Genomic DNA, 19,098 nt, shown 5'->3' with positions numbered 1-19,098 from the left:
AATATGACTACAATATTTGAGTACTAGTCAAATATAGACCACATATGCCCCTCTTTTTAATCCAGGAATGGACTGTCCCGCAAACAGCCATTATGAGCTCTGCGGTACGGACTGTGCCCACACCTGCGCCAGCAGTACTGATGCCACCTGCACACAAGTTTGCTCAGAAGGCTGTTTCTGCAATGATGGCTTCCTGAAGAGCGGAAGAGACTGTGTTCCAGTTGAAAGATGCGGTTGCCAGTACGATGGATTCTACTATAATGTAAGTTATAGTCTCACATCAAGTGCAGTCGCTAAATTATTTATCAACAACTGAAACAAATACTAAAACCTCTGTGGTTAATGCCACTTGTGATGACAGAACGAGTTATATTTAATGGGAAAAATGAGCAGTACCAATATATCTATGTCTCCCTTGATTCACTATCACCTACAATTGTATAAATGTTTTCACATGTACATGCAGATTAAACAAGTTTGTTTCCTGAATTACAGAAAGAAACAATGAAGTAGTTGTAGCAGCTGATGATAAAAACAAAATATATATTCAAATTGAGAATTAAAATAGCAGCAATTAATCGAAAGTTCCTTTCCTCAAAACAATTGATTTGAAGATTAACAGTGGGTGACAACGTATTGTTGACAATGGAAGGGAAGCCGACTTTAACCTTCAGAAAATCTACTGACTGGTTCACTTGAAGGATCATTTGATTGAATTTGGGGAAACAATTTTGGTGATTGTTCTACTCAAAGTGACGTCATATTCATTCTTTCATCAGGCTGGTGACACGTTTTGGACGAATGGATGCACTCAACACTGCGAGTGCCATGCTCCAAATGATTTGCGCTGCTCACCTGAGTCATGCACTCCTGCCCAAGAGTGTGCCATCCAAGATGGTGTTCTGGGCTGTTACGACTCAATGGCTGCTTGCATCGTGTGGGGAGATCCACACTACTTCTCCTTTGATGGGGCTGTGTCTCATTTCCAAGGCACTTGCTCATATGTCATCTCTGAGAGTTTGAGCCACAGGAACAATGAGACACATTTCAAGATTCTTGCCACCAACAAGCACCGTCGCAACAACCGTGTATCATTTGTTTCCACTGTTGATGTTGTCTTGTCCAACGGAGGAGAGAGTGCATACATCAGTATTCGAGCCAACAGACATCTGAAGGTAGCTGTTTCTTGCTTTAGTTGCCACCCTGTACATTACTTTAGTGTGACCATTATTACATTTTTGACCCTGACTGTCAACTTCCAGGTCAATGACGTTGCTGTAAATCCTCCCGTCACCGTGGGGAATCTTGCCAGAGTCATCAGACAGGGAAGATACATCGTAGTCGATGCAGTTGACCTCAGAGTGCAATTCGATGGCCGCAGTACTTTGATCGTCCGAGTTGGCCAAAACCGTAAAAACAGAGTCACAGGAATGTGCGGTAACTTCAACGGTGTCACTGCAGACGACAAAGCGATGCCCAATGGAAATCTTGCGGCAAACGACAATGAATTTGGAGACAGTTGGAAGGCTGCAACAAGTCTGCCAAGGTGTGTTGCCTTTTTCAGACTTGCAATTGCTCTCAGTACAGCACAATGTTTGATAAGCTTATCATGTATATTCAAAACCTGAGCAATGTCTTTTGTCACATTTAGATGCGGATCTACTGACGACAGGAGTGGTGGCGGCCTAAATAACTGCAGCAACATTGAAGAGTACTCTCACCTCTGCAGTGTCATCACCAACACCACTGGTCCCTTCAGAGATTGCCACCATCACTCCGACCCTGCCACATTCTACAGCGCCTGTGTCTATGACCTGTGTCTCTACACTCCTGCCAACAACATGTTGTGTTCGGTTGTCTCCTCCTACGAAGCTACTTGTTCAGTTTCAGGATCGGAAATCGAAGACTGGCGCACACCTTTGATGTGTGGTACGTTCTCAGAGTGAAGAGGTGCCATATTGGTGCTTGATACGTCTATTACTGACCTGTTCACCTGCCCCCAGATGAGACTGATCCTTGTGAGCACCTGGACTGCACAGAGTTTGAATGGTGTGGTGAGAAGGATGGTGTTTATGACTGCTTCTGTGATGACGACCGCCATCGAGCCAGCAACGAGAGCTTCGGTGAGAAGGATCTCTTGTATTCTGTGTTTCAGATTCCTTGTTTATATATTTTAGCGAAGAAACAGACAATTTTAAAACAATCTCTGCCTCAATCTACGATATGTTCTTCTCATAATTCATGGGTACATTTTTACACACAATCACACACTGGTGAAAAGGAGACACCAGCCACTGACTGAGAACAACCCATTTTGGCCACTTCATGATCAAAAGTGAGGATAAGCATCATACTGTAAAAACAAATGAAATGACTTCAATATGAAGTCTGTCGGTGAAGCCTATCGTTCTGACGATGATTATCATAGACAGTGCCTACAATAATCTCTTTTCTCCATGTCTGTGACAAAATGACGAAATCTGAATGTCTCCATCGCAAATCGGGCATCACAATATCTCTGCCCTTCACTTCTTAATGATGAAGTCCCCAATGAAGTGCTCATGTTAACCTTAATACTTTCATGTTTTCCAGACATCCCCTGCCCCGAAAACAGTCACTTTGAATTTGAAGGATCACGATGCCCCGAAACTTGTATCAGTCCAAATTCCACACACAACTGCTCTCTTGCCCAGTGGAGCTGCGTTTGTGACTCTGGCTACATCCTCAGTGATGGTGCTTGTGTTCTTCATCAAGAAAGTAGCTGCAGTTTGGAAGGCCGCTACTACCAGAATGACCAAACTGTCCTACTCGGTGAAAACTGTGAGAGACACTGCCGATGCAGTAATGGTTCCATGACTTGTCAGCAACATAGTTGTGGCCCACATGAGTCATGTTCCCTGGAGGAGGGAGAAAGAGCATGCAGACCAAGAGGCTATCAAACATGCTGGATAAGAGGTCCTGGATCGTACCAAACATTTGATGGGCTGCCCTATCAGTATCCAGGCGCATGTCGATTGACTCTTTCCAAGGTTATGGGATTGTCCAGTCATCCCCACTTCATGGTGACAGCAGAAAAGGCACCCCGAGGTCAACAAGGCTTTTCAAGACTGTTGAAGTTTGAGGCATTCGGCAAAAGCATCGCAATTGAAATGTCTGGCACTTCTAGAGTCACGGTAAGATATTGCCTCAAACATAACAAATGTTGACCACCGTTATTCTTCTTTTGACCCTGTTTACTATAATAACAGGGTTCTTCCTGTCCTTGCAGGTTGATGGTCAGTTTGTCCGATTACCATTCAGCCTCCCCAACAACAGAATCCAGATCTACCACAGCAGCGTACACAGTATCATTCTGCACACCTCCTTTGGTGTGACAGTGCAGACCGTCTGGCCTCACTTTGTGCGAATTAAAGCTCCAGGTATCTACAATGGAACCCTTGGTGGACTCTGTGGAAACTTCAATGGAAATCAGAGTGATGAATTCCAAACACCAAATGGGAACCTGGTAAACAGTCCTGTGGAGTTTGGGGACAGTTGGCGTGATGGCTCATTGGCTGCTCACTGTGTAGACAATGTTAACACAACACCAAATCCAAATTCCAATGCAAACTGCAGCATCCTTGCCTCACCACAAGGCCCATTCACACAATGCTGGAGGTCCATTGACCCAGTCCCGCAGGTGCAAACATGTAGGGACATTCTCCGCTCATCTGCTGATCCAGAAACAACTGTGTGTGAGGTTTTCAGAGATTATGTCCTAATGTGCCAGCAAAGAGGGATTGATCTTGGACCCTGGAGGAATGCAACCAACTGTGGTAAGCCATGTGTGACATTGTAGCAACCATTCATAAAAGAATTGCTCTTTTACTCATTGTTTTTTTTCCCGTAGAACAAATATGCCCAGCCAACAGCCACTATGAATCCTGTGGATCTTCCTGCCCTTCTGCCTGCCCCAGCCTGTCCTTCCCGTATTCTTGTGACAATGTGTGTCAAGAGGGTTGCCAGTGTGACGATGGCTTTGTCCTCAATGGTGATGAGTGCGTGCGACCCCCTTCGTGTGGCTGCTACCACCAAGGGTACTATCGAGAAGGAGGTGAACAATTCTGGGATGGTGAGGAATGTCAGCGTTCTTGTACCTGCAATGGCACAACAGGAATGGTCCACTGCACAAGCGCCTCCTGTGGGCCACAAGAGTCCTGTGGAGTGGTGGATGGTCGATATGGCTGCCATCCAAATCCTCATGGTATATGCTCTGCCTCTGGTGACCCACACTACCGCACTTTTGATGGCAAGCGTTACGATTTCCAAGGAACGTGTCGCTATGTTCTGGCAAAACCTATCAACATCACCCAGGGTCTTCACACATTTTTGGTGGAGGCTAAAAATGAACAATGGCGCACACGTCCTGTGTCAATCACATCGGATGTTTTTGTGACCGTGTGGGGTTTTGAAGTACATATTTCAAGATCAAGGAGGGGTATGGTTCAGGTAAGTCATACCTTAATCCATAACCTTGGTGTAAAGATCTCCATCACCAGCCGTAACCAGTCGCATATCTGTCTCCCCAACTTAGGTCAACGGCGTCACCCAGAACATGCCAATACTGCTAAACAGTGGCAGAGTGTCCATCTATACAAGTGGACGCCGTACATTCATTGACACTGACTTTGGACTAACGGTTACGTATGATGGATGGAGTACTGTGACCATCTCTGTGCCTTCCATCTACAGGTAAAACTAGTCTTGAATTCCCTTATTTTTGCTTTAGATGAGTAGAGAACCATGTCATGTGATCATATAGTGTATATCCAAAACACAGCAGTATGGTTTAATGAGGAGTCCCTCTGTTTGCTTCTATTAGTGGCCAAATGGGAGGACTCTGTGGAAACTTCAATGGAAATCCAAGGGATGACTTCCAGAGTCCTTCAGGAATGAGTGTCAGAAGTCCATCTGAGTTTGGGACATCCTGGAAAGTACCAAGCAATGACACCTGTAGTGATGGCTGTGGATCCTCCTGTCCACGATGCAACAATGTGGCACCAGCTCAAGCCCAATGTCAACTGATTCGGGCGGCTGATGGTCCATTCAGCTTTTGCCATGAGGAGGTGGACCCAACACCATTCTTTAATGACTGTGTGTTTGATGTCTGCATATCTGGAAATGAAGGTGGTGATCAACTGTGCAGAGCCTTTGAGGCATATGTCAGTGCATGCCAGTCTGCCAATGTACGAGTTTACCCGTGGCGCCAGGACACCCCCTGCCGTGAGTCATCTCTTATGATTAAATATGACTACAATATTTGAGTACTAGTCAAATATAGACCACATATGCCCCTCTTTTTAATCCAGGAATGGACTGTCCCGCAAACAGCCATTATGAGCTCTGCGGTACGGACTGTGCCCACACCTGCGCCAGCAGTACTGATGCCACCTGCACACAAGTTTGCTCAGAAGGCTGTTTCTGCAATGATGGCTTCCTGAAGAGCGGAAGAGACTGTGTTCCAGTTGAAAGATGCGGTTGCCAGTACGATGGATTCTACTATAATGTAAGTTATAGTCTCACATCAAGTGCAGTCGCTAAATTATTTATCAACAACTGAAACAAATACTAAAACCTCTGTGGTTAATGCCACTTGTGATGACAGAACGAGTTATTTTTAATGGGAAAAATGAGCAGTACCAATATATCTATGTCTCCCTTGATTCACTATCACCTACAATTGTATAAATGTTTTCACATGTACATGCAGATTAAACAAGTTTGTTTACTGAATTACAGAAAGAAACACTGAAGTAGTTGTAGCAGCTGATGATAAAAACAAAATATATATTCAAATTGAGAATTAAAATAGCAGCAATTAATCGAAAGTTCCTTTCCTCAAAACAATTGATTTGAAGATTAACAGTGGGTGACAACGTATTGTTGACAATGGAAGGGAAGCCGACTTTAACCTTCAGAAAATCTACTGACTGGTTCACTTGAAGGATCATTTGATTGAATTTGGGGAAACAATTTTGGTGATTGTTCTACTCAAAGTGACGTCATATGCATTCTTTCATCAGGCTGGTGACACGTTTTGGACGAATGGATGCACTCAACACTGCGAGTGCCATGCTCCAAATGATTTGCGCTGCTCACCTGAGTCATGCACTCCTGCCCAAGAGTGTGCCATCCAAGATGGTGTTCTGGGCTGTTACGACTCAATGGCTGCTTGCATCGTGTGGGGAGATCCACACTACTTCTCCTTTGATGGGGCTGTGTCTCATTTCCAAGGCACTTGCTCATATGTCATCTCTGAGAGTTTGAGCCACAGGAACAATGAGACACATTTCAAGATTCTTGCCACCAACAAGCACCGTCGCAACAACCGTGTATCATTTGTTTCCACTGTTGATGTTGTCTTGTCCAACGGAGGAGAGAGTGCATACATCAGTATTCGAGCCAACAGACATCTGAAGGTAGCTGTTTCTTGCTTTAGTTGCCACCCTGTACATTACTTTAGGTGTGACCATTATTACATTTCTGACCCTGACTGTCAACCTCCAGGTCAATGACGTTGCTGTAAATCCTCCCGTCACCGTGGGGAATCTTGCTAGAGTCATCAGACAGGGAAGATACATCGTAGTCGATGCAGTTGACCTCAGAGTGCAATTCGATGGCCGCAGTACTTTGATCGTCCGAGTTGGCCAAAACCGTAAAAACAGAGTCAAAGGAATGTGCGGTAACTTCAACGGTGTCACTGCAGACGACAAAGCGATGCCCAATGGAAATCTTGCGGCAAACGACAATGAATTTGGAGACAGTTGGAAGGCTGCAACAAGTCTGCCAAGGTGTGTTGCCTTTTTCAGACTTGCAATTGCTCTCAGTACAGCACAATGTTTGATAAGCTTATCATGTATCTTCAAAACCTGAGCAATGTCTTTTGTCACCTTTAGATGCGGCTCTACTGACGACAGGAGTGGTGGCGGCCTAAATAACTGCAGCAACATTGAAGAGTACTCTCAGCTCTGCAGTGTCATCACCAACACCACTGGTCCCTTCAGAGATTGCCACCATCACTCCGACCCTGCCACATTCTACAGCGCCTGTGTCTATGACCTGTGTCTCTACACTCCTGCCAACAACATGTTGTGTTCGGTTGTCTCCTCCTACGAAGCTACTTGTTCAGTTTCAGGATCGGAAATCGAAGACTGGCGCACACCTTTGATGTGTGGTACGTTCTCAGAGTGAAGAGGTGCCATATTGGTGCTTGATACGTCTATTACTGACCTGTTCACCTGCCCCCAGATGAGACTGATCCTTGTGAGCACCTGGACTGCACAGAGTTTGAATGGTGTGGTGAGAAGGATGGTGTTTATGACTGCTTCTGTGATGACGACCGCCATCGAGCCAGCAACGAGAGCTTCGGTGAGAAGGATCTCTTGTATTCTGTGTTTCAGATTCCTTGTTTATATATTTTAGCGAAGAAACAGACAATTTTAAAACAATCTCTGCCTCAATCTACGATATGTTCTTCTCATAATTCATGGGTACATTTTTACACACAATCACACACTGGTGAAAAGGAGACACCAGCCACTGACTGAGAACAACCCATTTTGGCCACTTCATGATCAAAAGTGAGGATAAGCATCATACCGTAAAAACAAATGAAATGACTTCAATATGAAGTCTGTCGGTGAAGCCTATCGTTCTGACGATGATTATCATAGACAGTGCCTACAATAATCTCTTTTCTCCATGTCTGTGACAAAATGACGAAATCTGAATGTCTCCATCGCAAATCGGGCATCACAATATCTCTGCCCTTCACTTCTTAATGATGAAGTCCCCAAAGAAGTGCTCATGTTAACCTTAATACTTTCATGTTTTCCAGACATCCCCTGCCCCGAAAACAGTCACTTTGAATTTGAAGGATCACGATGCCCCGAAACTTGTATCAGTCCAAATTCCACACACAACTGCTCTCTTGCCCAGTGGAGCTGCGTTTGTGACTCTGGCTACATCCTCAGTGATGGTGCTTGTGTTCTTCATCAAGAAAGTAGCTGCAGTTTGGAAGGCCGCTACTACCAGAATGACCAAACTGTCCTACTCGGTGAAAACTGTGAGAGACACTGCCGATGCAGTAATGGTTCCATGACTTGTCAGCAACATAGTTGTGGCCCACATGAGTCATGTTCCCTGGAGGAGGGAGAAAGAGCATGCAGACCAAGAGGCTATCAAACATGCTGGATAAGAGGTCCTGGATCGTACCAAACATTTGATGGGCTGCCCTATCAGTATCCAGGCGCATGTCGATTGACTCTTTCCAAGGTTATGGGATTGTCCAGTCATCCCCACTTCATGGTGACAGCAGAAAAGGCACCCCGAGGTCAACAAGGCTTTTCAAGACTGTTGAAGTTTGAGGCATTCGGCAAAAGCATCGCAATTGAAATGTCTGGCACTTCTAGAGTCACGGTAAGATATTGCCTCAAACATAACAAATGTTGACCACCGTTATTCTTCTTTTGACCCTGTTTACTATAATAACAGGGTTCTTCCTGTCCTTGCAGGTTGATGGTCAGTTTGTCCGATTACCATTCAGCCTCCCCAACAGCAGAATCCAGATCTACCACAGCAGCGTACACAGTATCATTCTGCACACCTCCTTTGGTGTGACAGTGCAGACCGTCTGGCCTCACTTTGTGCGAATTAAAGCTCCAGGTATCTACAATGGAACCCTTGGTGGACTCTGTGGAAACTTCAATGGAAATCAGAGTGATGAATTCCAAACACCAAATGGGAACCTGGTAAACAGTCCTGTGGAGTTTGGGGACAGTTGGCGTGATGGCTCATTGGCTGCTCACTGTGTAGACAATGTTAACACAACACCAAATCCAAATTCCAATGCAAACTGCAGCATCCTTGCCTCACCACAAGGCCCATTCACACAATGCTGGAGGTCCATTGACCCAGTCCCGCAGGTGCAAACATGTAGGGACATTCTCCGCTCATCTGCTGATCCAGAAACAACTGTGTGTGAGGTTTTCAGAGATTATGTCCTAATGTGCCAGCAAAGAGGGATTGATCTTGGACCCTGGAGGAATGCAACCAACTGTGGTAAGCCATGTGTGACATTGTAGCAACCATTCATAAAAGAATTGCTCTTTTACTCATTGTTTTTTTTCCCGTAGAACAAATATGCCCAGCCAACAGCCACTATGAATCCTGTGGATCTTCCTGCCCTTCTGCCTGCCCCAGCCTGTCCTTCCCGTATTCTTGTGACAATGTGTGTCAAGAGGGTTGCCAGTGTGACGATGGCTTTGTCCTCAATGGTGATGAGTGCGTGCGACCCCCTTCGTGTGGCTGCTACCACCAAGGGTACTATCGAGAAGGAGGTGAACAATTCTGGGATGGTGAGGAATGTCAGCGTTCTTGTACCTGCAATGGCACAACAGGAATGGTCCACTGCACAAGCGCCTCCTGTGGGCCACAAGAGTCCTGTGGAGTGGTGGATGGTCGATATGGCTGCCATCCAAATCCTCACGGTATATGCTCTGCCTCTGGTGACCCACACTACCGCACTTTTGATGGCAAGCGTTACGATTTCCAAGGAACGTGTCGCTATGTTCTGGCAAAACCCATCAACATCACCCAGGGTCTTCACACATTTTTGGTGGAGGCTAAAAATGAACAATGGCGCACACGTCCTGTGTCAATCACATCGGATGTTTTTGTGACCGTGTGGGGTTTTGAAGTACATATTTCAAGATCAAGGAGGGGTATGGTTCAGGTAAGTCATACCTTAATCCATAACCTTGGTGTAAAGATCTCCATCACCAGCCGTAACCAGTCGCATATCTGTCTCCCCAACTTAGGTCAACGGCGTCACCCAGAACATGCCAATACTGCTAAACAGTGGCAGAGTGTCCATCTATACAAGTGGACGCCGTACATTCATTGACACTGACTTTGGACTAACGGTTACGTATGATGGATGGAGTACTGTGACCATCTCTGTGCCTTCCATCTACAGGTAAAACTAGTCTTGAATTCCCTTATTTTTGCTTTAGATGAGTAGAGAACCATGTCATGTGATCATATACTGTATATCCAAAACACAGCAGTATGGTTTATTGAGGAGTCCCTCTGTTTGCTTCTATTAGTGGCCAAATGGGAGGACTCTGTGGAAACTTCAATGGAAATCCAAGGGATGACTTCCAGAGTCCTTCAGGAATGAGTGTCAGAAGTCCATCTGAGTTTGGGACATCCTGGAAAGTACCAAGCAATGACACCTGTAGTGATGGCTGTGGAGCCTCCTGTCCACGATGCAACAATGTGGCACCATCTCAGGCCCAATGTCAACTGATTCGGGCGGCTGATGGTCCATTCAGCTTTTGCCATGAGGAGGTGGACCCAACACCATTCTTTAATGACTGTGTGTTTGATGTCTGCATATCTGGAAATGAAGGTGGTGATCAACTGTGCAGAGCCTTTGAGGCATATGTCAGTGCATGCCAGTCTGCCAATGTACGAGTTTACCCGTGGCGCCAGGACACCCCCTGCCGTGAGTCATCTCTTATGATTAAATATGACTACAATATTTGAGTACTAGTCAAATATAGACCACATATGCCCCTCTTTTTAATCCAGGAATGGACTGTCCCGCAAACAGCCATTATGAGCTCTGCGGTACGGACTGTGCCCACACCTGCGCCAGCAGTACTGATGCCACCTGCACACAAGTTTGCTCAGAAGGCTGTTTCTGCAATGATGGCTTCCTGAAGAGCGGAAGAGACTGTGTTCCAGTTGAAAGATGCGGTTGCCAGTACGATGGATTCTACTATAATGTAAGTTATAGTCTCACATCAAGTGCAGTCGCTAAATTATTTATCAACAACTGAAACAAATACTAAAACCTCTGTGGTTAATGCCACTTGTGATGACAGAACGAGTTATTTTTAATGGGAAAAATGAGCAGTACCAATATATCTATGTCTCCCTTGATTCACTATCACCTACAATTGTATAAATGTTTTCACATGTACATGCAGATTAAACAAGTTTGTTTCCTGAATTACAGAAAGAAACACTGAAGTAGTTGTAGCAGCTGATGATAAAAACAAAATATATATTCAAATTGAGAATTAAAATAGCAGCAATTAATCGAAAGTTCCTTTCCTCAAAACAATTGATTTGAAGATTAACAGTGGGTGACAACGTATTGTTGACAATGGAAGGGAAGCCGACTTTAACCTTCAGAAAATCTACTGACTGGTTCACTTGAAGGATCATTTGATTGAATTTGGGGAAACAATTTTGGTGATTGTTCTACTCAAAGTGACGTCATATTCATTCTTTCATCAGGCTGGTGACACGTTTTGGACGAATGGATGCACTCAACACTGCGAGTGCCATGCTCCAAATGATTTGCGCTGCTCACCTGAGTCATGCACTCCTGCCCAAGAGTGTGCCATCCAAGATGGTGTTCTGGGCTGTTACGACTCAATGGCTGCTTGCATCGTGTGGGGAGATCCACACTACTTCTCCTTTGATGGGGCTGTGTCTCATTTCCAAGGCACTTGCTCATATGTCATCTCTGAGAGTTTGAGCCACAGGAACAATGAGACACATTTCAAGATTCTTGCCACCAACAAGCACCGTCGCAACAACCGTGTATCATTTGTTTCCACTGTTGATGTTGTCTTGTCCAACGGAGGAGAGAGTGCATACATCAGTATTCGAGCCAACAGACATCTGAAGGTAGCTGTTTCTTGCTTTAGTTGCCACCCTGTACATTACTTTAGGTGTGACCATTATTACATTTCTGACCCTGACTGTCAACTTCCAGGTCAATGACGTTGCTGTAAATCCTCCCGTCACCGTGGGGAATCTTGCCAGAGTCATCAGACAGGGAAGATACATCGTAGTCGATGCAGTTGACCTCAGAGTGCAATTCGATGGCCGCAGTACTTTGATCGTCCGAGTTGGCCAAAACCGTAAAAACAGAGTCACAGGAATGTGCGGTAACTTCAACGGTGTCACTGCAGACGACAAAGCGATGCCCAATGGAAATCTTGCGGCAAACGACAATGAATTTGGAGACAGTTGGAAGGCTGCAACAAGTCTGCCAAGGTGTGTTGCCTTTTTCAGACTTGCAATTGCTCTCAGTACAGCACAATGTTTGATAAGCTTATCATGTATATTCAAAACCTGAGCAATGTCTTTTGTCACATTTAGATGCGGCTCTACTGACGACAGGAGTGGTGGCGGCCTAAATAACTGCAGCAACATTGAAGAGTACTCTCAGCTCTGCAGTGTCATCACCAACACCACTGGTCCCTTCAGAGATTGCCACCATCACTCCGACCCTGCCACATTCTACAACGCCTGTGTCTATGACCTGTGTCTCTACACTCCTGCCAACAACATGTTGTGTTCGGTTGTCTCCTCCTACGAAGCTACTTGTTCAGTTTCAGGATCGGAAATCGAAGACTGGCGCACACCTTTGATGTGTGGTACGTTCTCAGAGTGAAGAGGTGCCATATTGGTGCTTGATACGTCTATTACTGACCTGTTCACCTGCCCCCAGATGAGACTGATCCTTGTGAGCACCTGGACTGCACAGAGTTTGAATGGTGTGGTGAGAAGGATGGTGTTTATGACTGCTTCTGTGATGACGACCGCCATCGAGCCAGCAACGAGAGCTTCGGTGAGAAGGATCTCTTGTATTCTGTGTTTCAGATTCCTTGTTTATATATTTTAGCGAAGAAACAGACAATTTTAAAACAATCTCTGCCTCAATCTACGATATGTTCTTCTCATAATTCATGGGTACATTTTTACACACAATCACACACTGGTGAAAAGGAGACACCAGCCACTGACTGAGAACAACCCATTTTGGCCACTTCATGATCAAAAGTGAGGATAAGCATCATACTGTAAAAACAAATGAAATGACTTCAATATGAAGTCTGTCGGTGAAGCCTATCGTTCTGACGATGATTATCATAGACAGTGCCTACAATAATCTCTTTTCTCCATGTCTGTGACAAAATGACGAAATCTGAATGTCTCCATCGCAAATCGGGCATCACAATATCTCTGCCCTTCACTTCTTAATGATGAAGTCCCCAAAGAAGTGCTCATGTTAACCTTAATACTTTCATGTTTTCCAGACATCCCCTGCCCCGAAAACAGTCACTTTGAATTTGAAGGATCACGATGCCCCGAAACTTGTATCAGTCCAAATTCCACACACAACTGCTCTCTTGCCCAGTGGAGCTGCGTTTGTGACTCTGGCTACATCCTCAGTGATGGTGCTTGTGTTCTTCATCAAGAAAGTAGCTGCAGTTTGGAAGGCCGCTACTACCAGAATGACCAAACTGTCCTACTCGGTGAAAACTGTGAGAGACACTGCCGATGCAGTAATGGTTCCATGACTTGTCAGCAACATAGTTGTGGCCCACATGAGTCATGTTCCCTGGAGGAGGGAGAAAGAGCATGCAGACCAAGAGGCTATCAAACATGCTGGATAAGAGGTCCTGGATCGTACCAAACATTTGATGGGCTGCCCTATCAGTATCCAGGCGCATGTCGATTGACTCTTTCCAAGGTTATGGGATTGTCCAGTCATCCCCACTTCATGGTGACAGCAGAAAAGGCACCCCGAGGTCAACAAGGCTTTTCAAGACTGTTGAAGTTTGAGGCATTCGGCAAAAGCATCGCAATTGAAATGTCTGGCACTTCTAGAGTCACGGTAAGATATTGCCTCAAACATAACAAATGTTGACCACCGTTATTCTTCTTTTGACCCTGTTTACTATAATAACAGGGTTCTTCCTGTCCTTGCAGGTTGATGGTCAGTTTGTCCGATTACCATTCAGCCTCCCCAACAGCAGAATCCAGATCTACCACAGCAGCGTACACAGTATCATTCTGCACACCTCCTTTGGTGTGACAGTGCAGACCGTCTGGCCTCACTTTGTGCGAATTAAAGCTCCAGGTATCTACAATGGAACCCTTGGTGGACTCTGTGGAAACTTCAATGGAAATCAGAGTGATGAATTCCAAACACCAAATGGGAACCTGGTAAACAGTCCTGTGGAGTTTGGGGACAGTTGGCGTGATGGCTCATTGGCTGCTCACTGTGTAGACAATGTTAACACAACACCAAATCCAAATTCCAATGCAAACTGCAGCATCCTTGCCTCACCACAAGGCCCATTCACACAATGCTGGAGGTCCATTGACCCAGTCCCGCAGGTGCAAACATGTAGGGACATTCTCCGCTCATCTGCTGATCCAGAAACAACTGTGTGTGAGGTTTTCAGAGATTATGTCCTAATGTGCCAGCAAAGAGGGATTGATCTTGGACCCTGGAGGAATGCAACCAACTGTGGTAAGCCATGTGTGACATTGTAGCAACCATTCATAAAAGAATTGCTCTTTTACTCATTGTTTTTTTTCCCGTAGAACAAATATGCCCAGCCAACAGCCACTATGAATCCTGTGGATCTTCCTGCCCTTCTGCCTGCCCCAGCCTGTCCTTCCCGTATTCTTGTGACAATGTGTGTCAAGAGGGTTGCCAGTGTGACGATGGCTTTGTCCTCAATGGTGATGAGTGCGTGCGACCCCCTTCGTGTGGCTGCTACCACCAAGGGTACTATCGAGAAGGAGGTGAACAATTCTGGGATGGTGAGGAATGTCAGCGTTCTTGTACCTGCAATGGCACAACAGGAATGGTCCACTGCACAAGCGCCTCCTGTGGGCCACAAGAGTCCTGTGGAGTGGTGGATGGTCGATATGGCTGCCATCCAAATCCTCACGGTATATGCTCTGCCTCTGGTGACCCACACTACCGCACTTTTGATGGCAAGCGTTACGATTTCCAAGGAACGTGTCGCTATGTTCTGGCAAAACCCATCAACATCACCCAGGGTCTTCACACATTTTTGGTGGAGGCTAAAAATGAACAATGGCGCACACGTCCTGTGTCAATCACATCGGATGTTTTTGTGACCGTGTGGGGTTTTGAAGTACATATTTCAAGATCAAGGAGGGGTATGGTTCAGGTAAGTCATACCTTAATCCATAACCTTGGTGTAAAGATCTCCATCACCAGCCGTAACCAGTCGCATATCTGTCTCCCCAACTTAGGTCAACGGCGTCACCCAGAACATGCCAATACTGCTAAACAGTGGCAGAGTGTCCATCTATACAAGTGGACGCCGTACATTCATTGACACTGACTTTGGACTAACGGTTACGTATGATGGATGGAGTACTGTGACCATCTCTGTGCCTTCCATCTACAGGTAAAACTAGTCTTGAATTCCCTTATTTTTGCTTTAGATGAGTAGAGAACCATGTCATGTGATCATATACTGTATATCCAAAACACAGCAGTATGGTTTATTGAGGAGTCCCTCTGTTTGCTTCTATTAGTGGCCAAATGGGAGGACTCTGTGGAAACTTCAATGGAAATCCAAGGGATGACTTCCAGAGTCCTTCAGGAATGAGTGTCAGAAGTCCATCTGAGTTTGGGACATCCTGGAAAGTACCAAGCAATGACACCTGTAGTGATGGCTGTGGAGCCTCCTGTCCACGATGCAACAATGTGGCACCATCTCAGGCCCAATGTCAACTGATTCGGGCGGCTGATGGTCCATTCAGCTTTTGCCATGAGGAGGTGGACCCAACACCATTCTTTAATGACTGTGTGTTTGATGTCTGCATATCTGGAAATGAAGGTGGTGATCAACTGTGCAGAGCCTTTGAGGCATATGTCAGTGCATGCCAGTCTGCCAATGTACGAGTTTACCCGTGGCGCCAGGACACCCCCTGCCGTGAGTCATCTCTTATGATTAAATATGACTACAATATTTGAGTACTAGTCAAATATAGACCACATATGCCCCTCTTTTTAATCCAGGAATGGACTGTCCCGCAAACAGCCATTATGAGCTCTGCGGTACGGACTGTGCCCACACCTGCGCCAGCAGTACTGATGCCACCTGCACACAAGTTTGCTCAGAAGGCTGTTTCTGCAATGATGGCTTCCTGAAGAGCGGAAGAGACTGTGTTCCAGTTGAAAGATGCGGTTGCCAGTACGATGGATTCTACTATAATGTAAGTTATAGTCTCACATCAAGTGCAGTCGCTAAATTATTTATCAACAACTGAAACAAATACTAAAACCTCTGTGGTTAATGCCACTTGTGATGACAGAACGAGTTATTTTTAATGGGAAAAATGAGCAGTACCAATATATCTATGTCTCCCTTGATTCACTATCACCTACAATTGTATAAATGTTTTCACATGTACATGCAGATTAAACAAGTTTGTTTCCTGAATTACAGAAAGAAACACTGAAGTAGTTGTAGCAGCTGATGATAAAAACAAAATATATATTCAAATTGAGAATTAAAATAGCAGCAATTAATCGAAAGTTCCTTTCCTCAAAACAATTGATTTGAAGATTAACAGTGGGTGACAACGTATTGTTGACAATGGAAGGGAAGCCGACTTTAACCTTCAGAAAATCTACTGACTGGTTCACTTGAAGGATCATTTGATTGAATTTGGGGAAACAATTTTGGTGATTGTTCTACTCAAAGTGACGTCATATTCATTCTTTCATCAGGCTGGTGACACGTTTTGGACGAATGGATGCACTCAACACTGCGAGTGCCATGCTCCAAATGATTTGCGCTGCTCACCTGAGTCATGCACTCCTGCCCAAGAGTGTGCCATCCAAGATGGTGTTCTGGGCTGTTACGACTCAATGGCTGCTTGCATCGTGTGGGGAGATCCACACTACTTCTCCTTTGATGGGGCTGTGTCTCATTTCCAAGGCACTTGCTCATATGTCATCTCTGAGAGTTTGAGCCACAGGAACAATGAGACACATTTCAAGATTCTTGCCACCAACAAGCACCGTCGCAACAACCGTGTATCATTTGTTTCCACTGTTGATGTTGTCTTGTCCAACGGAGGAGAGAGTGCATACATCAGTATTAGAGCCAACAGACATCTGAAGGTAGCTGTTTCTTGCTTTAGTTGCCACCCTGTACATTACTTTAGGTGTGACCATTATTACATTTCTGACCCTGACTGTCAACTTCCAGGTCAATGACGTTGCTGTAAATCCTCCCGTCACCGTGGGGAATCTTGCCAGAGTCATCAGACAGGGAAGATACATCGTAGTCGATGCAGTTGACCTCAGAGTGCAATTCGATGGCCGCAGTACTTTGATCGTCCGAGTTGGCCAAAACCGTAAAAACAGAGTCACAGGAATGTGCGGTAACTTCAACGGTGTCACTGCAGACGACAAAGCGATGCCCAATGGAAATCTTGCGGCAAACGACAATGAATTTGGAGACAGTTGGAAGGCTGCAACAAGTCTGCCAAGGTGTGTTGCCTTTTTCAGACTTGCAATTGCTCTCAGTACAGCACAATGTTTGATAAGCTTATCATGTATATTCAAAACCTGAGCAATGTCTTTTGTCACATTTAGATGCGGCTCTACTGACGACAGGAGTGGTGGCGGCCTAAATAACTGCAGCAACATTGAAGAGTACTCTCAGCTCTGCAGTGTCATCACCAACACCACTGGTCCCTTCAGAGATTGCCACCATCACTCCGACCCTGCCACATTCTACAGCGCCTGTGTCTATGACCTGTGTCTCTACACTCCTGCCAACAACATGTTGTGTTCGGTTGTCTCCTCCTACGAAGCTACTTGTTCAGTTTCAGGATCGGAAATCGAAGACTGGCGCACACCTTTGATGTGTGGTACGTTCTCAGAGTGAAGAGGTGCCATATTGGTGCTTGATACGTCTATTACTGACCTGTTCACCTGCCCCCAGATGAGACTGATCCTTGTGAGCACCTGGACTGCACAGAGTTTGAATGGTGTGGTGAGAAGGATGGTGTTTATGACTGCTTCTGTGATGACGACCGCCATCGAGCCAGCAACGAGAGCTTCGGTGAGAAGGATCTCTTGTATTCTGTGTTTCAGATTCCTTGTTTATATATTTTAGCGAAGAAACAGACAATTTTAAAACAATCTCTGCCTCAATCTACGATATGTTCTTCTCATAATTCATGGGTACATTTTTACACACAATCACACACTGGTGAAAAGGAGACACCAGCCACTGACTGAGAACAACCCATTTTGGCCACTTCATGATCAAAAGTGAGGATAAGCATCATACCGTAAAAACAAATGAAATGACTTCAATATGAAGTCTGTCGGTGAAGCCTATCGTTCTGACGATGATTATCATAGACAGTGCCTACAATAATCTCTTTTCTCCATGTCTGTGACAAAATGACGAAATCTGAATGTCTCCATCGCAAATCGGGCATCACAATATCTCTGCCCTTCACTTCTTAATGATGAAGTCCCCAAAGAAGTGCTCATGTTAACCTTAATACTTTCATGTTTTCCAGACATCCCCTGCCCCGAAAACAGTCACTTTGAATTTGAAGGATCACGATGCCCCGAAACTTGTATCAGTCCAAATTCCACACACAACTGCTCTCTTGCCCAGTGGAGCTGCGTTTGTGACTCTGGCTACATCCTCAGTGATGGTGCTTGTGTTCTTCATCAAGAAAGTAGCTGCAGTTTGGAAGGCCGCTACTACCAGAATGACCAAACTGTCCTACTCGGTGAAAACTGTGAGAGACACTGCCGATGCAGTAATGGTTCCATGACTTGTCAGCAACATAGTTGTGGCCCACATGAGTCATGTTCCCTGGAGGAGGGAGAAAGAGCATGCAGACCAAGAGGCTATCAAACATGCTGGATAAGAGGTCCTGGATCGTACCAAACATTTGATGGGCTGCCCTATCAGTATCCAGGCGCATGTCGATTGACTCTTTCCAAGGTGATGGGATTGTCCAGTCATCCCCACTTCATGGTGACAGCAGAAAAGGCACCCCGAGGTCAACAAGGCTTTTCAAGACTGTTGAAGTTTGAGGCATTCGGCAAAAGCATCGCAATTGAAATGTCTGGCACTTCTAGAGTCACGGTAAGATATTGCCTCAAACATAACAAATGTAGACCACCGTTATTCTTCTTTTGACCCTGTTTACTATAATAAC

The 19,098-nt window shown here is 45.3% G+C and overlaps 2 protein-coding genes across 2 annotated transcripts in view; one reads left to right on the top strand and one right to left on the bottom strand.

Annotated features, from left to right (window-relative positions):
• Positions 1 to 19,098, bottom strand: part of LOC128759482 (neurexophilin-1-like) — a 48,728-nt gene that overhangs the window by 20,233 nt on the left and 9,397 nt on the right. The window lies entirely within an intron of this gene.
• The window catches only part of LOC128759478 (IgGFc-binding protein-like), a 29,987-nt gene that overhangs the window by 5,377 nt on the left and 5,512 nt on the right, over positions 1 to 19,098 (top strand). The window contains exons 11-46 of the mRNA XM_053866470.1: positions 66 to 262; positions 780 to 1,175; positions 1,263 to 1,546; positions 1,652 to 1,929; positions 2,004 to 2,123; positions 2,593 to 3,173; positions 3,269 to 3,815; positions 3,890 to 4,488; positions 4,574 to 4,731; positions 4,862 to 5,262; positions 5,349 to 5,545; positions 6,063 to 6,458; positions 6,547 to 6,830; positions 6,936 to 7,213; positions 7,288 to 7,407; positions 7,877 to 8,457; positions 8,553 to 9,099; positions 9,174 to 9,772; positions 9,858 to 10,015; positions 10,146 to 10,546; positions 10,633 to 10,829; positions 11,347 to 11,742; positions 11,831 to 12,114; positions 12,220 to 12,497; positions 12,572 to 12,691; positions 13,161 to 13,741; positions 13,837 to 14,383; positions 14,458 to 15,056; positions 15,142 to 15,299; positions 15,430 to 15,830; positions 15,917 to 16,113; positions 16,631 to 17,026; positions 17,115 to 17,398; positions 17,504 to 17,781; positions 17,856 to 17,975; positions 18,445 to 19,025. Coding sequence (XP_053722445.1) covers positions 66 to 262; positions 780 to 1,175; positions 1,263 to 1,546; positions 1,652 to 1,929; positions 2,004 to 2,123; positions 2,593 to 3,173; positions 3,269 to 3,815; positions 3,890 to 4,488; positions 4,574 to 4,731; positions 4,862 to 5,262; positions 5,349 to 5,545; positions 6,063 to 6,458; positions 6,547 to 6,830; positions 6,936 to 7,213; positions 7,288 to 7,407; positions 7,877 to 8,457; positions 8,553 to 9,099; positions 9,174 to 9,772; positions 9,858 to 10,015; positions 10,146 to 10,546; positions 10,633 to 10,829; positions 11,347 to 11,742; positions 11,831 to 12,114; positions 12,220 to 12,497; positions 12,572 to 12,691; positions 13,161 to 13,741; positions 13,837 to 14,383; positions 14,458 to 15,056; positions 15,142 to 15,299; positions 15,430 to 15,830; positions 15,917 to 16,113; positions 16,631 to 17,026; positions 17,115 to 17,398; positions 17,504 to 17,781; positions 17,856 to 17,975; positions 18,445 to 19,025 — 12,539 coding nt within the window. The remainder of the gene's footprint in view (positions 1 to 65; positions 263 to 779; positions 1,176 to 1,262; positions 1,547 to 1,651; positions 1,930 to 2,003; positions 2,124 to 2,592; positions 3,174 to 3,268; positions 3,816 to 3,889; positions 4,489 to 4,573; positions 4,732 to 4,861; positions 5,263 to 5,348; positions 5,546 to 6,062; positions 6,459 to 6,546; positions 6,831 to 6,935; positions 7,214 to 7,287; positions 7,408 to 7,876; positions 8,458 to 8,552; positions 9,100 to 9,173; positions 9,773 to 9,857; positions 10,016 to 10,145; positions 10,547 to 10,632; positions 10,830 to 11,346; positions 11,743 to 11,830; positions 12,115 to 12,219; positions 12,498 to 12,571; positions 12,692 to 13,160; positions 13,742 to 13,836; positions 14,384 to 14,457; positions 15,057 to 15,141; positions 15,300 to 15,429; positions 15,831 to 15,916; positions 16,114 to 16,630; positions 17,027 to 17,114; positions 17,399 to 17,503; positions 17,782 to 17,855; positions 17,976 to 18,444; positions 19,026 to 19,098) is intronic.

The sequence above is a fragment of the Synchiropus splendidus genome, chromosome 5 (genome assembly GCF_027744825.2).
Source record: "Synchiropus splendidus isolate RoL2022-P1 chromosome 5, RoL_Sspl_1.0, whole genome shotgun sequence".
Lineage (NCBI taxonomy): Eukaryota > Metazoa > Chordata > Actinopteri > Syngnathiformes > Callionymidae > Synchiropus > Synchiropus splendidus.
This window is presented reverse-complemented; position numbering and strand designations above follow the sequence as displayed.